The sequence below is a fragment of the Anser brachyrhynchus genome, assembly GCF_964034855.1.
Source record: "Anser brachyrhynchus genome assembly, chromosome: 2".
Taxonomy (NCBI): domain Eukaryota; kingdom Metazoa; phylum Chordata; class Aves; order Anseriformes; family Anatidae; genus Anser; species Anser brachyrhynchus.
Window position 1 is genome coordinate 2,319,846 of NC_137695.1, and position 16,486 is coordinate 2,336,331.

The following is a 16,486-nucleotide window of genomic DNA, read 5'->3' on the forward strand; positions in this document are numbered from 1 at the left end:
TGCTGAAAGAGGTGTAAGCAGCAAACAGTTGCATGCTGATGTGGTAGGGGTGGTGTCAGGGTTGGTCCCGAACATGATGCACTCTTGATAGCCTGGGAGGCTGCTGATTTTTTGTTTGTTTTACCCTGGGTCTGATGGGAGCTCCTTCAGTGCCTTTGCAGTATGTGTAGGGTATGAGGAGTTGTAATACAAGATGTTTGTTTTGGTTTATTTTTTGTTTGCTATCGTATCACTTTTCCTGGTAGTTCTGAGAGAGATCTCTCTCTCAAATACTCTTGTGTGACTGTACATGTGTCTCAAATACTCTGTGTACGCGTCTTAAAACATGCTAAATGGGTGGCAATTTAAAACCTTTGAGCGCGTAATGTGAGGTAGGGAGACGGTAATACCTCTCCAAGTGTTTTTATAGAAGGAAAACATCAGTGTCAAAACCTAGGCAGCTTCAAGCAGTTAAACCTCTAGATTTGTAATTCCTAACTAACAAGGCTCCAACACCATGATTTAGTTTTACCTGGTGCTGATTTCAGTACTAACCTAACTTAGGTTTTTCCAATTCAATTTATGGCTGTTCTGGAGCCCTGCTCCTGATGGGTGGTTCTTTGTAGTCAGGTTTGGCTGATCGTTCAGGTATTTTTCTTTTCTGTTTCCTTGTGAATGACTGTGTTGTTGTCGTTCTGTATTGCAGAAAGAATAATCCCTAAATAGAAATTACGATCGTTGGCTGCTCACAAAGCCCAGCCTTGGAGGGAAAGAAAAGCTCTTCATGAGATCTGTTCGATCAAACCTCACTGCATTAGAGGAGTTACCTTCTTTCCTAGATTGAAGAATTGAGGCCAGAGGTTTTAGCTTTTCCTCCAAATTATGGAATTATTCAGTAAACAATTGATACAGAAACTGTATTTCTTAAAACCTGTCATTGATTTCTGGCTGTAGCTACTTCTCTAAATCAATTTTCTGTGGACTTTTTCTCACTGTCTGGCTCACATCACAGCGAGAAGTCTTGTCGCTTGCTAGGATTGTAGTTTTATTAGTCCTGAACAGATCGAGCATTTTCATTGTAAGCCACAGCCAATTTGTAAGCTTATGTCTGAATTCCGCATAGATTTTTTTTTTCCATATGCCTTGATGAAACTCATTGCCATGGAAATAAGGTTTGAAAAGGAAGGATTTTGGGGAATATGGCATTGCAGTGAGTAAACCCTACCTCCGTAATAGCAAAGTCTTAAACTGGAACTGGGCTTAGAGTGAGGAAGCTCTATTTAAGGGTTATTAATGAGGCAGCGACCTGAAAGTGTGAGCAGATTTCAAGCGTGTGCTGCAGGAGCTCATACCAGTACTACTTGAGGAAAAAGGTCTGATAGTTTTTGTTTGCATTAGGATTTCTTCACCTTTTTAAGGGGAACAGATAGTAACAAAATCAGAAGGTGTAATGAGTCCCAGGATCAATCTGACTGGGGCTTTTGTGGTAGAGGTTTAACTCTTCATTTATTGTGCCTGAACACCTTGTGATAATGCTGTGGCACCAATCTGCAAATTAACACTGCAATGCATCAAAGGTCTTGAAGATGATGAGTAAGCGAGTAATTAAATCACTAATTACTTACCGGCTGCTCGCAAGGAGTTAAGTTGTGGAAGGTAATTGCTCTGTAATGCTCCTGCTGAACATACTCTGGAGCTGGACTGGCCCTCTGGGTGTAAGAAATGGCTTTGGGAGTAGGGACGGAGGTGCAGGACCAGATGTCTCGTTGAATTTACCTTTCCAAACTTGAGATTGTTCTGGGGTAAGGAAGTCAGGCCTTGGGCACGTGATGGCTCCATGTGTTTCTGTTGGAATCCCAGATGCTGGTGAGCATGCTTTGTGCTTGTACACCTCTTCCAGCAAGCCATACACCTCTTCCTGTACCTTTATGGCATCTTTTTCATCCTGCCTTCCCTTTGGGTCCGTCAGGGCTTTCCCAGCAGCATCACTGGGTATTTCTGCTCCTTAATGATCGTGAGTTCTGGTCAGTGGTGATTTGTGGTTCAATTTGCGCTGTTGAATACGCAGGATGGACGTCCTGGGTGGTTTTGTTACATACCTGGATGTCGGTATATGGAAGGGAAAGGAGCAGTTGTTTAATGTGTGTGGTTTGGGTACGTGCTGGTGACCTTGTGTTTTGGTACCTTCAGGACGTGTTGGTCTGTGGGCAGTTGCTTAGATGATGAGGTGGGGAATAGAAAGCTCTTTACATGATTGCATGCCCCTTTTTATTGGAAAGCGAAAGACTTGAAAAAAGTTAGTGAGAACTTGGTGTATTCCTGGTTTTGGTTGGTTCTCCTCTACACAAAGGCATGTCCATAATCTAGTTACAAAGCACCTGCCCTGCAAGGAATGCTTAGAGCACCTCAGGTGTTAAATATCCGATGTGTTAACGCAGGGGCAGTTGAAGTGGGTGCTGTTGTATATCTGCTGTTGTATATCGTGTACTGAACCGTGATGAGAGCGTTGTAAGAAGGGGAGGCAGCGCTGTTGTGGAGGGGACAGCAGTACTGACAGCCCTGTCAGGCAGGGTGAGTCTTTCTGAGGGAAACAGATGGTAACCAAATTTTGTAAAGCACCTGCAGGTATTTGCAAATCTGTCTGGTGTTCGTATCTAGGAGGATACAGTGAAAGTACTGCCTGTTGTTAAGGATTGTTGCTTATTTTTTTTTCTCTCTCTCTAGTTTCTCCTTCTGGCTTTGAAAGCGTTGCTCTTGTGGGGGAGGCTCTGAACGGCGAGCTGATGAACGAAGACATAAATATCCATAGCTGGCCTTGTTCCTACTACTTGGACACCAACAGACAATGGGTCTCTGGCAGGCTCTCCCTGACTCCTGTCGCGATCAAATTTACAGCTGACAAGACCGGGGAGCTGTTGGTCAACTTCCATCTTTCCAGCATCAGTGAGATCAAGAAGGAGTCTTCAAATTTAATCTTCAGCTCTCTGACCATCCTGGAGAAGAACACCAAGCACTGGTTCAGTTCCCTGCAGCCTAGCAGGAATGTGGTGTTCAACATCCTCGAGCACTTCTGGAGGGAGCAGTTGCTGTCGAGCCAAGGTGCGGGGGCAGAAGCAGCAGCTTTGCAGACAACGAAGGGAAAGGAGCTGACGGGGTTATTGACGGGATCGCAGAAACGGCTGGAGGACACCGCAAAAGTGCTGCATTACCAGGGCGAGCAGTTCGATAACATCATGAGGGGGCTCAACAAGATCGAAGGGGATATGGATGTAGCAGACAGGTACGGTACCATAGCATCTTTTGAGCTAAGCAGTAGTTGTGGGATTTTGTGCCTAGAAATCATGAGAGATCCACAGACATCTTCAGGAAACTGAACTGTTAAATTGCAGTGAAAGTTCAAGCCCGTGATGGTCTCCATGGATCTAGTTCTCGTTGCACAGGAGGGATGGATACAGAAACATAGCATTTTTCTTCCCTGGGGATTTTTTTTGTGTGTGTATGTACCTGTCCTCTGTCCTTCAGATAACTTTTCAAGCCCTTCTGAGCTTCAGCTACAATTGGCAGAAACTGGTAGAGATCCCCAGAAGATGAATATCCTGTAAGTTTTGAGAAAATATAGTTAGGGGAAGGGTGCAAATTAATGCGCCTGCTAAAAGACATGTTTTAGAATTCACATTTTTATCAATGTCCTAGAATATGCATAAATGAAAAATATTCAAAGTTCGGTTCATTTTGCCAGTCGTGGACCAGCCTGCTTTGCTGCTCCACAAGCAAACACAACCACAGCTCTGCTTTTCTGGCTCTTTTCAAAGGAAATGTTGAGTGCAGCAGGTGGGCTGCTGATTCGGAAACACTTTCTTAGAGTTATCAGGAGACATCCCCAAAATATTATTTATTTTAGGTAGGTTTTTACAACTACTTCTTTTCATACAAGTCAACTTTTGAGGCTGCTTTTTGCGTACAAAGTGTGTGTGGTTCAGGGCTTTGTATTTGCCCGTTTCCCAAGAATTTGCTGCCCAGCAGTGAGGATTGGGTCTGTGCTGCAGATATATCCAGGGAAACGGCTGGAGAAACAGTGCTTCTTATGTGCATTGTAAAATCATACTGCTTTTAACACTGCATAGAATGCTTCCTGCCTTTAGGTCCAGGTGGTCAAAAATATGTTTTTGAGGGGACAAAGGGACTGTGCTTTGTAACACTGAATAAACTCCAGAGTGTGCTGATGAGAGACCTGGAGAGTCAGGCAGGGCCAGACAGTACCAGACTGTTTGTGGCCATCTCAATTAGACACATAGGGGCTGATTTTTGAGAGCACTGGCTTAAATGATTCATTTAGGCAACAGAAGTTGGTATGGAGAACGTTTTTGATGAGTATCTTTAGCTGTCGCAGAACTCATTGTGGATAGTGAGTGGTTGGCATCTCAATCAGAGTATTATTTTGACTTTAGTGATTCCCTTTCAAAGTGATTTACTCTCCTTTTTATTCTGTATGTTGCAAATTGGATTCAATAGCAGTCCAAAACAGCCAGGTTGAGAGTAGTAGTGTTACATTTGAAGATAGGTAGCTACGAGTGGAAGCTCTGACACCTGCAGAAGGAAACAAACGCAATAAAGCTCAAACTAGTTGTTCTTGGAAGAAGCATCTGTTTTTAGAAGGCTATCATGTCTAAAAGAAAGTGGATTTCACAGTGATTGTGGTGATGTTCTCCGTGCCCTTTGATGAAAAGCCAAGATAACAGAAAGCTTCAGCAGTAGCTTTTAAAGTTCTGCAGCAATAAACAAAGAGCAGGAAAATAAATATCTGCGCATTGTTTCTGGAAGAGGGTTTTGTTTGGGGTTAGGATGCACTGAGAGGTATTATCTGACCTTACGGATCTGAAGAGCTAGATGCTTTGATTTAAAAATGAAAAAATAAAGACCTTGACCAAATGCTAGCTGAGATTCTATTTTATCTGTAGCGTGCAGAGCTTAGCCAGTTTGCTCACAGGCTGAAACACAGCCACTAGGCAAACTGTTTTGCTTGCAGTATGCTTTTTAGGGAGTTCTAGCTCTTGTTTCTAACACAGTTTGTGTACGGAGTTTTTTTCCTAACGACGTAGAAGATGGAGAGGAGCACTGACAAAGCCCACTTCGTTGTTACATGTTGGTTAATTCAGGCTATTAACATAGGTAAATACGCTGATGTCTCTTGTGTCTCCAATTCTTGCTTACTTTAGAAACTTGCTGAGAAATAACTACAGGGAAAATATAATTCAGGACCATTTGGCGTGTGCAGCAGATCTTGTGCAGGCAGACTGGTGAGCAAAGGGACCGGACTTCGGTGTGTTAATCCAAGGTCGTGAGCGACAGCAGTGTGGTGGTGGTGTCTCTTCTAAAAAGAACCAGGCTCCTCTATCTGTTTTCATATGTTTAAAAGTTTTTGATTAACTTTATCTTGCCTGTACGTGTGGGCTTTTTTAGATTATTAAATTTTGTTCTTGTGTATGCCTGGGTATATACAGCTGCTTTCAGTGGAACCGTGTGCAGATAAGCAGGGCTGAGTCTGACATGCTAGCAGATGTTCAAAACCCAAAAATAAACAAAAAATCAGATTTACTGGCTCCATTTAGATATATTACTATTCGAGGACAAGGTGCTCTGGTTGCAAACTTGCATTTGTATATGAGGACTGATGGTATAGTTTGTTGATACAGAGGGGTGACTCCTCCGTGGAAGGGCAGAGAACTTGGCTGGAGCTTTTGTTAGGGCTGCACAACCGAAAAATCTTGACTGTAAATCAGACGTTGCACAGCCAGGATGTCAGCCCCTTGGGAAAGAGGGGAGGGTGAAGGGAGAAAGTGTTTAAAAATGAAGGCTAAAAACCTATCAGGAATAAGCTACCACAGTGTAAACAGAGCTTTAGGTTTGTCACACTGCAGCTGCTTTTCAGTAAGTGAAGGCACATGCTTTTCGTGATGAAGTGAACGCATACTGTGTTAGGGATTTAATGACTTTTCACACGTTAAGACACAGGCATAAGCTGTCGTTGCCCTGAAGTGCCTTGTTGTAACTCTTTTGTATGCCAGGAGGACAGAAAACCCACTTTGTGGGAGTGATACCAGGTCAGTTGTTGCTGTTTATGTACAACAGGTGAGTTGAAGCGTGGCTCTTAATTTGGAAGATGCTGTGTGCTAGCATAGCTTTGAGTTTTTTTGCAGTTCTTCGCTATGCTGAACTTAAGTTGAACCTTATAATTTCAGGTTTCAGCCCTAAATCTGTGATACTGTTGTCCATTCAGAATCTGTTATTGTAGAACTTGGTTATGTCTCGTTTGGGTTGTCTTTTTTTTTTTTCTTTTAAAGGAGTGTCACGGCAGTGTCAGAGGGCAGCAGAGGCTCCCAGACCCATTACTCATCTCGTGTGCTGTCTCCTAAATATCTGAGGTCCGGCTGTAGCTGGGAGTGTGCTCTTGGAACAATTCATTCTGCCTCCGTTGTCTGTGAATTCAGTGGTTTACTCCCAGTGTGACTTTTTCTGCTTTTCCCAGCAGATGGCTTTCTTTAAGTAGGTCTGTTCTGAAGCCGGTGCGTAGCTTTGATGGCTCGTAAACGAAGTGTTCGGTTAGAGCTTCCTTTTTCAGATTAGACTGTGTTTACAGCCAAATTAAACAGGATTTTAAAATTGCAGAGTCTTCTGCAGAACTGCTCTGATTCTCTCCTGGAAAATAAATCATTACGAAAAGTATCTTGAGAGCAGCCCTGCTGCGACGCATATTTTATCAGGCAGTACCTTTCTAGAGCGAACTTAAAGCAAATTAAATACAGCTGGCTCTCCAAGATAGTAGGGAAGCAAAAATACTTTGTATTTCAGTTTGATAAGGCTGGCTTTTCTAGGCTTTATGTTGGTAAATAATCTTCTGTAACATCAGTAAGGTGGCAGTGTTTCATTCAGTGCATTGTTACACACGGTTGGTGTCGTTAGAAGGTGAGGGGCAGGAGGTGAGTGTTGTAGATGCTGACTCTAACATTTGCCCAGATGTGGAGGGGGATGCTGACAAGCAGGCAGCACAGCGCGTGGGAAATCAAAGCAAATCCACCACCTTTCGTTTTCAGTGGAAAGACTACGTGTGAGGCTTACGCCCGGTGAGATCTGTGATGTTGATCCTGGGGAGAGGACCCCAAAAAGGGGGAACAGGCTCTGGGGATAGAAAATACAACAGAAGGGTCGTGTCCAGCAGCTCCTTGACTCTTGTTTCTAGCTGTATGCAAACCACATGCGTTGTCCTTCTTGCCTGCAGCTGTTGAGCCAGCCCTGGTGGGGAGGCAGACTCTGGGCAGCCTCTGCTGGGCATGTCAGCATGAACCTTGCACTCATCATGTTTTAACAGCAATGGGAACGAGGGCAAAGCAAGAGGTGGCCTCAGCCTATGGGGCTGAGCTAGGGAGGAGCAGAAAAAGGCAGCAGTAGCGATGCCCAAGTACAGAAATGCTGAGCCACAAGGCAATGGTAGCTGAAGAACAAAGGGTGGTAAATTGGCATGAATAAACCCACGGAGACGTCAGATTGCTCGCATCCAAAAGGTGAGATTTTGGGACTGCTTTCCAACGAGTTAGCAAACGAAGGAAAGCTGGTTTTTAAAATGGCTGGATCCTGGTGAGCTGTGTAAAGGATTGAGAAGCAGCGGAGGGCTGGAATCACTATTAAATGCTTAATCTGTGGTAACTTGCTCTGAGCTGGTGGGGCAGCACAACCTTCTGATGGGTTCCCTCCCTTCTAACTTCTAAACTTCTCTCCGCTAGGTTGTTGACGGAGCTCGAGTCTCCTTCTTGGTGGCCATTTAGCAGCAAGCTCTGGAAAGCACCATTGGAAGCCAAGCCAAAGGAAACTGCCACAGTTTCCGATTCAAAGAACCAGGAAGGAATCATAATTAGAATTCCAGTTATTATCACCCACAGAACAGACTCAAATGTCAAGCCAGGAAAACTCACGCTCTTCGCTTCTGGCCTGGAAATCAGTGACTGCAATTCTCAGGTCATTCACCGGTTTGAGTCAAAGGACGTGGACGATATCAAAGTTCACACGCCGTATGAAATCAGCGTCCGTCAGAGGTTTATTGGCAAGCCTGACACCTCGTACAGGCTCCTGTCAGCAAAGATGCCAGAAGCAATCCCCATCTTGGAGATGCAGTTCAGCAAGAAGATACAGTTCTTAGAAGACGCCCTAGGATTTGTCGGTGCCAGGAAGTCTCCTCAGGTAGATTTGGGCACCTCCATTTGGCAAGCAGGTATGTGACAGACAAAATGAGCTATCCATAAGCAGGAATGCCATTTCCCAAAGTTTCCGAGTGGGTTTTGAGCTTGGAGTAGGATACAGTGTTTGTAAGGAGAGTCCTCTCCTGGACTGTGTTTTACCCTGTGACCTTCTTTTTCCAGTGGTCACCAGTACAGAACTGTACCACTCTGTGGGAAGGGCCGTCAGGAATTTATTCTTATCTGACTGCACACTTCTGAGTCCTCCTTCACTGCTATTTTTCCCTTGGCAGTTTTTAGTTGGAAGCATCCCTTATATAAAACCCATTGTTGAGTTAAGTGTAGAAAGTTTCAAACAAACGTGAAGTTCAGAAAGTTTTTAAATAACACGTGAGATAAACATCAGGTTAATTTTCACTTAATAAAAAATGGAATTTTTATTCAAGACCTTCAGGTGTTTGGATTTAGGAGATTTTTAGATTTCAGATGAGGTGAATGCATAGTTTAGTGGTTTTGAAAAACACCGCAGGGACCGAAAGCCCTTCACAACAATAAGAATGAAAATCCTTACAGCTACTAATGCTTCTAAAATTCTGGGCAGGGCTGTGGTTTTTGTTCATTTTTGTAATCCAAACCTGCATTCACTTGGAGAGCTGTCTGTTAGGAATTTATTTCTGTTAACGTGCCTGAATCCTTTTTTTCCCTAATTGTCAGTGACCAAAGAGGAAATCAGTGGATGGATTTCTTCCCAGTATGTTAAAAAAAAAAAAAGTAGAAAAATGATACAGTAAAACAATAGATGAAGCTAATTGCATGCACAAAGCTGAAACTGGATTTCAGGAGGGAGGATAATGTTCTCTTCTCGTCGAGTTTCAAGGGCCATAGCTTGGAAAAGCTTGTTACTTTTGAAGGAAGTCAGTCTTTGGGCATCTGGCACTAAAATGTCAGCACAACAACTTAGAGGAAAAACAACCTGCTGGTTTCTTAAGCACGGAGTTATTCCAGCATATTCCAGCAAATTGGCGTTCAGTTCCTGATGGTCTTAGGGTTGGTTACATAAAATAATTGGTTATACAGCCCTACTGTGCTTAATTTCCCCGCTGCTCTGCTCTGTTTGCATCTGAGTCAGTGACTCAAGGATATTGCTCTCCTACCCCCACCTGCATTTGGACTGTTTAATTTGGAAATGTCAGGAAAGAAAACTGGAGGCTATGGAAATCCTGACTTCTGCAGCTCCACCAAAACCCTTGTTTGTTCCTCCCCTGGAGACTGCCGCTGCCCGCCTGCTGTCGCAAGATGGCAGTCGAGGACTGGCTTTTACCCTCTGCTTTTTTCTTTTTTTCCGTGGCTGCTCACATGGTGGAAATACTGATATTTTTTTTTTTTACTAACTTTTCTTTTTGCTAAAAGCTTTGGGGGAGAAAAGGCCGTGTCTTATGCAGGCATGCCTCTGTGCACACACAAAATGTGTGTTGTCAGATAGCTCCTGTTGATTCAGAGCCTCTCAGATGCGTCCTCGCAGCAGAGCTACCTCTGGCTCACCAAACTGGCTCAAAGCCTTCTCTGCTCTCAGCAGCACAGAGACGTGGACGTTTCCACGACTGTCAGTGTCTCATCTGGATCCTGGCTGTTTATACAAGTCCTGCCTTCAAGTTGTGTGTATTGCACATTTATATAAAAAAAAAGTGCAACAAAACTCTGTCGTTCCTAAGAGTTCGGGCTTGATTTCACATAGAAGGGGAATTTGCAAAGCGTTTTATACGCACTAGGTTATCTCAAACTATTTTTAGCTGCTTTGCATGTCTTTTCTGACTTTCTTTATTTTTGGACCAAGCTGCGTGGAGTGTTTAAATACCGAAGACAGGGCAGCAAGGTTCGTTTTGTAACAGAGACTCTTCTGTGCTGGATTAAGTCCAGCACTTTCCGAGCCAATAACGGCTGATAACAGCTACCCTAGATTAAAACGTGCAAAGAAATCCTACAGTGTGTTAGCAGTATAACGATCTCGGGCAGTGCTGTCTTAATCCTATAGCTGGAGACTGGTATTCGCAGCTTTTTATCCCTTCCAAGGCTGCAGATTTTTCCCTGCACTTTGTTCAGGGGTTTCGTCGTTTCTCATCTTCCCGTGGAGGCAGCGGGTCCTGCAGTTCAACTGGGCGTAACAAAATTAAACAGAATTGCTTCTTAAATGTTTCTGCCTCTTATTTAATTTTCTTTTTCACTAGAAAATTGTTGAGAAATGCCAGATCCCCTGCCCCGTTCTTTCTGTGTGCTTTTGTTACGTCCCCCTCCTGTTCTTGTCCTCGGGGAGATGAATGGGGGTGAAACGGATGGATTTCTTGGCTTTAATGAAACAATTAGTGTGCGGTGACACTTGGCTGATAAGAAACATGAAGAATCTTGTCTGGCTGTTCGCTGCCATGGGGAGGTCTGTCACCCTCTCCCCACTTCCCCCTTGGAGGGATACCACGGCAGGAATTGACCATAAGCAGCAGTTTTCGGTGCCTGTTTCTCAGCCCTTCACTGTAGCACTGGTACAGTGAATGCCTTGCTTGTCTTAAACCCTGATGGTGTCTGAGTCCAGCGACTCTCAGCCTGATAACCGAATAATTCCGGGGATTACCAGTTCTCAGTAACTACTTAAGAGGGATTTCAGGTTTGCTGCTCTGGGTTCAGCTTTGTCTCCGTTTTCACGGAGAAGCAGCGCTGCCCCGAGTGGATGGGTGTTCGCTGCCAGCCAGCTGGGCACCAGCCCTTTGACGTGGCGATGAGCTCTGGCCTCTGATGTGCTTTTCTGTCCCCAAGAGCTGCTTTTCTGTCCCCAGGAGCTGCCATTGGTGTCCTGCCCTGGCTGCTGGCAGGCGGCAGTGGTAGTGTTTGCCTCCTTCCTTCCCTTTAAGTGGGAGCGCTTCGGGGAGGTTTGCAGCGCCTCTAGGAGCTGAGACGCGTGTCTCGGGTTTTTAGGACCCAGCTGCAGCAGAAATAACAACCTTGCCTCGCAGCAAGGTAGTATCAGATACTGCAATAAGAGCTGCTGCTTTAAATAAAGAGCAGGGGACATGTTACGTACGCCAGGGATTGCGCTCGGCTGGGGTAGTGTCAGCGTCACCCTTCTGTTTCCACGGTTCACCGACTAGATTCTTGAGCTCTGTCTGTGATACATCACTTTTAAGGTCTTCAATTAAAAAAGATTAAAGGGAAGAAGCAGTATCGGGGGAGATTCCTTGTTTATCTGGCTGGGAGGACTTTGCTGCCCGCTGTCTGTGCAGATGTGTGCCCACAGCCCCCCATGAGCCCGTTCCCCAGGTGCTGCCTTTAAGGGTGTCTCAGCAGTGTGGTCACCTCCAGTTTGGCACCGTACAAAACGGCTCAAACCCTTTTCTAGAAGAGTTTCGAGGTTGAACCTGGCTTTTCTGCGAGCGTTTGTCCTCTAGCAAACTGCTGTGGAGCAAAGCACAGGTCAGCCTGCTGGATCCCAGCACTCCTCCCCGCTGCTACAGGAGATGGCAGTCTTTGACCACGGGAATTTCTCTTGCAGCCACGGGACTCCTGGGAGGAGTGGTGCAGCCCAGCTCGCCGGCGGGAGGCAGAGAAGGGACGGACAACGACCAGGTTCAGCTGCAGAAACAAGAGAAGGTTTCCCAGGAAGAGGCGAAAGAGCTTAAACAGGTATAAGCTGAGAACTTCCATAAGAGTTGTTTCTCTCCCTCCTTGTCCTTGCTGACGTGCGTGTTCTTACTTCATCAGAAATGTAGTCGTTGTCCTTGAAAAACAAACACACATCTCTTGCTAAAATTAAAAGAAAAAACGTCCATCAAGCATTTGGTTAAAACACACTGATAACTTTCCATTCGTTTTTAACTATTTTGGACAAATTGGGGATTATCAGCAAAATATATTAGATGATAGGGCTGTAATCCAAGGGAAATCCTTACATTTAACCTGCTTTATCTGGAGAGTAAGAAGCTTAACAATTAGATCATTTTTTATCTTTTTCTGTGTTTCTCCTATGCTATTTTACTCCTTTTAGTAAGAAACAGCAGTTCTGTTTCAGAAACACCCACAAGCCTGAGCAGTGTTTTATAAATGCCCAGAGAGAACGTGTAGTTAAGAAACAAGTGTGCAGCCCAGCAGGGTAGAGAAGGGGAAATAGGTTGGAGCTTCTGCTAGAATCTGTTTTAAAGTAATCCAGTCTGATATCGTGCCTCTAAGTGGCTCTTGAAGGAATTTCTTTCGTTAACTGATGTTCAGAACCTGTTTTGTGTGGAATTCCTCTTTGTAGGACATGCTTGATTTGAAACATGAACTGTAAAAGCAAAGGAACGTGGTGTTGGTAGGTTTTTGGTTACAGCAGGTTTACTTGTGATCATAGACACATCAGGATTGGTTGAAGGTTAAACTTTATCCTTAATTATTTTTTTTCCTTAACATCTAATTCTCGTTTATGTTCCATCTGTAGTTTGGTCATAGCATCACGTGAAGTTTTTGCGAAGTCTGTTGCCTCTTAGCCAAGCCTGCAGCTTTCCAGACCCCTTCTTTTATGTTGTAGTTGGGAATTAGACTACAGCACGTTGTCAGCTGAGTGCATTTGAGAGTCACAAGCACATAGCAGTGAATTAAGTGACTCAAAAATAAAACTCCTTGCACGAAAAGTATATTTACGAACAGTAACCCAAAATATAGCTGGGTAAGTGAGGGTTTAACTTAAGAAAAATGGGATTTCTGAAGAAATTCTCAGTGCTGGATGGTGGACTAGAAGCAGTGTTAGATGGCCAGTGTTACTTAAAACAAAACACTTCAGGATTGACTAGAGCCCAAGAGACAATTCTGGTATTTATTTATACCACACCAAGCCAAGAATTTTTTAAACCAGTTAATGATTTGGGGTAAACTTCTGGGTTGGGAAGGGTGGGGAGAGGGTCTGAATGCCAAATTGACAGCCTATGAGTTGGCCTGATTTTTTTCCAGTAATTACTGAGCACCTGTTCCCTTAGAATCAGACCTTTTTAATCATCATTGCAGTCATTAATAATTTTAAAGTACATGCACTAATATGTCTTAAACTGCTGTTTCTTTTCCTTACTAGAAATCACCATATAAATGTACCCTTTTAGACTGAAATTTGGTTATGTTTTGGTTAAGGAAGCAAGGTCTTTTGAGTGAAATATCTAATTTGCACCTTTTCAAAATCAGAATGGGCTTTTAACACTTTAAAAGATGAGAAGGGAGAGCAGTTAAAGAGCTTATCACCAAGATCTGTCATTTTATCAAAAAAATCAGCACTTTCTGAAGCAGAGTTGACCTTTTGGAGGATCTTGAGGGAGAGTATTTTTTAATCATAGTTGTAGAAATATCAGCAATCTGTTATTCGTGCATACGTTGCTTTGCACAGCTATTAGGTATTCAGAAAGGCTAGTTGTTCCTCGCTTAAATGTCAGCTTTTCACCACTATAAATCTTGATTTGCAGCCAGACCCAAAAAAGCTGAATACTGCATTAAGGGTTATTGGTAGCGTGATACCCTTGAAGAGCCACAGTTTGTTGTATCTTATAATAATAACAACAAAAAAAGGCTTTCTAGGAATTGCTTCCCCGGAGCCAGTTCGGAACAGCTGAACAGCAAACAGCCGTGGTCAGTTCTTGATATTATCAAAGCGGTTGGCTGTGAGTAGAGAATCAGAGGAAACGTAGGACAGGGGAGCTCAGCATCCTCCAACAAGTGATGTGAACGGGGAGCGAAGCCTCTCAACTGGTACAGCCTGGCGTTTCTCCCTAGCTGTTCCCAGGAGTTCTCCGAACGCTGCTTTTTCTCAGTGCTTTGGAGCTCAAAGCAGAGTCAAATAACTCTGTGGGGAGGCTTAGAAGAGAAGTGGAAGGATGTAGAAGAGAAGAGACACAGGATCGAAGGGCTGGGTGCCCGCTGGTAAATGTGGATTTGAAAGGTGTGAAGGCTGGGGATGTCTCCTAGTGAGGGTCAGGGGCAGCATCATGGTAAATAAATACCACAAAGCCTTTCTGTTGAACCTCCTGCAATCAGGGAGACAGAGGTCCTGAAACTACATCCGAGCAAGACATTTAATGGTTATCTAAGTTTATATCAAGGCTTTATCGAAGGTTATATTTGCCATGCCAAGTCTGGTTGTAGCTGGAAGCAGGTGAAGTCCATCAGGAAAGCAGGGCATGGAAATGGGAGCTTTGGCTTGTTTCCAGCTGCGTGGCCCTACAAAGTCAGTTGTGACTTAGGTTATAGGGTGCTCCTTGCTGAGGTGTAGCGTGCTGCTTAGACCCTTTTTCTCCCCCCAAAAAAATGTGGCTCATCAATGAATAGGATGCATGGTCATCTGAGCCTGCAGCAGGGGCTTGTCTTTGTTGCAGCTGCTTCCAGCTCCGTTCCTCTACTGAGTATGAGCAAGATGATGGTTAATCACTTATGGAAAGCATTTAGAGATCAAATGGGGGAAATATTATAAATGCAAAGCATTAACATGCACTGAAAACCATGACACTTTGTGGCATCACTCCTTGTGAATGAACTAAGGCTGCTGGAAGTCCTTGTGTTTGACTGCAAACGGTGCTTTTCTGAGCAGTTTTGTTTCTCGAGGAGAGTTTATGACCTTTTATTCCCCAATTGTCAGTAATGTGAACATTTGCTTAAAAAAAAAAAGAAAAACAAAACCCACCCAACAACCAAAACAAAATCACAAAACCCCCAAAGCTCTGCTCTGTTCCCCTCATTGCTTCTTATAAGACAAGTAGAACTTGTAAGCTGGAGGAGAGGAGTTTGTGATGAGCAGATGAACTGTTGACTTCTCTCTTCTCTCCTTTAAAAGAAAAGTACTTGCTGTGATGATAATAATAGTTGTTTTGCAACAGGAATTGTGAATGACACCAAATTCCTTCAGTTAAAGCTGGAAGCTCTGAACAGCCTGCAGTTGTGACTTCGTGCCTGAGTAAAAGACATCGCCAGGACACGGTGAAGGGGGTGTTTCTGTTAAAAGCAGAGCTCACGCTGCCACAAACTCCATTCCTAGCTGTGCTATAGAGGTGGAGGAAGAAGCCTATGGAGTTCCTGTGGTCTCTGGCTGAGCCTCTGCCTACCGCCTCGCTGCGGCTGACATAATGGCACTGGGTGTGGGAGGGGATGGGATAATATTAGCTTAAGGGCTGTGGTCGAGGAGGGGGAGTAGTTCTGCTCGCTAGATTTGAAATTGTTTTGCCAAACCAGTGCTTTCTAATTTCCTCACGGGTTCCTGCCAAAGAGCTGTTGCCCTGATATTTACTGTGTCTGCACATCACACATGCCATGAGGACAGAGATAGCGTTAAAGTCGTTAATTCCAGAACATCTGGGGGGAAAAACACATCCTGGTGCTTCCTTGATGTCGCCTCAGGTCTAGAAGGTTCCATTTCCATCTCTTGCTACATTCGGAGCCTCTTCAGTGTTTATTTACCCTTTTATCGTGCCATCATCTCAGGAAATCACAACCGTTAGGTCAGAGAAAAAGCGTTTTGTTGAGGAACCGTTTGCTCCAAGTGCTAAATACCAAATTTGCTCATAGCATGGCCTTGTTCCACGGCCAATAGCAAGCACCAGGCGGCTGATCTTAACAGACGTGTAATGATCATGCCCTGGATTTTGTTTTCTGAAGGCACAATCTGGGGAGAGAACTGAGGTCCTCACAGCTCATGCTTTGTATTTGCTTGTGTGTAACTTAAATATTTCGTGATAGCGAAATAAATGGTGGTAATAAAGCCTGGGAAACTGTCACAGCTGCTTTTGGGCATTTTTTTTTCCAGACAAGGCTGGTGGTGTGCTAGTGCCACCATCAGTGCTTGGTGCTAACAGAGAAAGTAGATAAAAATCAGATTTGGAAGAAAACTATTCTGTTTAAAATTATGGATCAAGAAGAAATAATGGGAAAAGCAGGTGAGGAAGCATAAATGAGGAAGTAGTGACCCTTCCATGCTTCTCTAAGAGCTAGTACTGTAAAATATCTACCATTGTGCCCTTCAGAGAGAAGAGACCCCTTATCCTGGCAGGCTTGCCCATTCCAGCATTTGCTGTTCTCAGTTTTGTGCTACAAGAGAGCCCCCTTTCCTAGAGCAGTCAGAAGCACTTGTGCTGTGGCAGGTGCAGAGCTTGGTTATTCACGCACCAAATGCAGCCCTCGACCAGGCAGAAAAAAATGTGTAAGCTTTGCAGAGCTACAGGCAAGCACTGATGGCAGCAGTCGGAAGCTACCCAAACCAGAGTGTTAAAGCAGTACAAATCCTTACATTT

At 44.2% G+C, this 16,486-nt stretch overlaps 1 protein-coding gene across 19 annotated transcripts in view; it reads left to right on the plus strand.

Moving 5' to 3' along the window:
• The window catches only part of SNAP47 (synaptosome associated protein 47), a 28,831-nt gene that overhangs the window by 4,238 nt on the left and 8,107 nt on the right, over positions 1-16,486 (plus strand). For 16 of the 19 annotated variants that reach the window (XM_080583401.1, XM_080583402.1, XM_080583412.1 and 13 more), the window contains 3 exons: positions 2,704-3,259; positions 7,758-8,242; positions 11,746-11,876. In XM_080583401.1, coding sequence (XP_080439527.1) covers positions 2,763-3,259; positions 7,758-8,242; positions 11,746-11,876 — 1,113 coding nt within the window. In that variant the 5' untranslated portion in view covers positions 2,704-2,762. Of the gene's footprint in view, positions 1-685; positions 840-2,703; positions 3,260-7,757; positions 8,243-11,745; positions 11,877-15,079; positions 15,972-16,486 lie in introns of those variants that run through there. The other 3 variants (XM_080583405.1, XM_080583404.1, XM_080583397.1) reach the window with 2 other exon arrangements.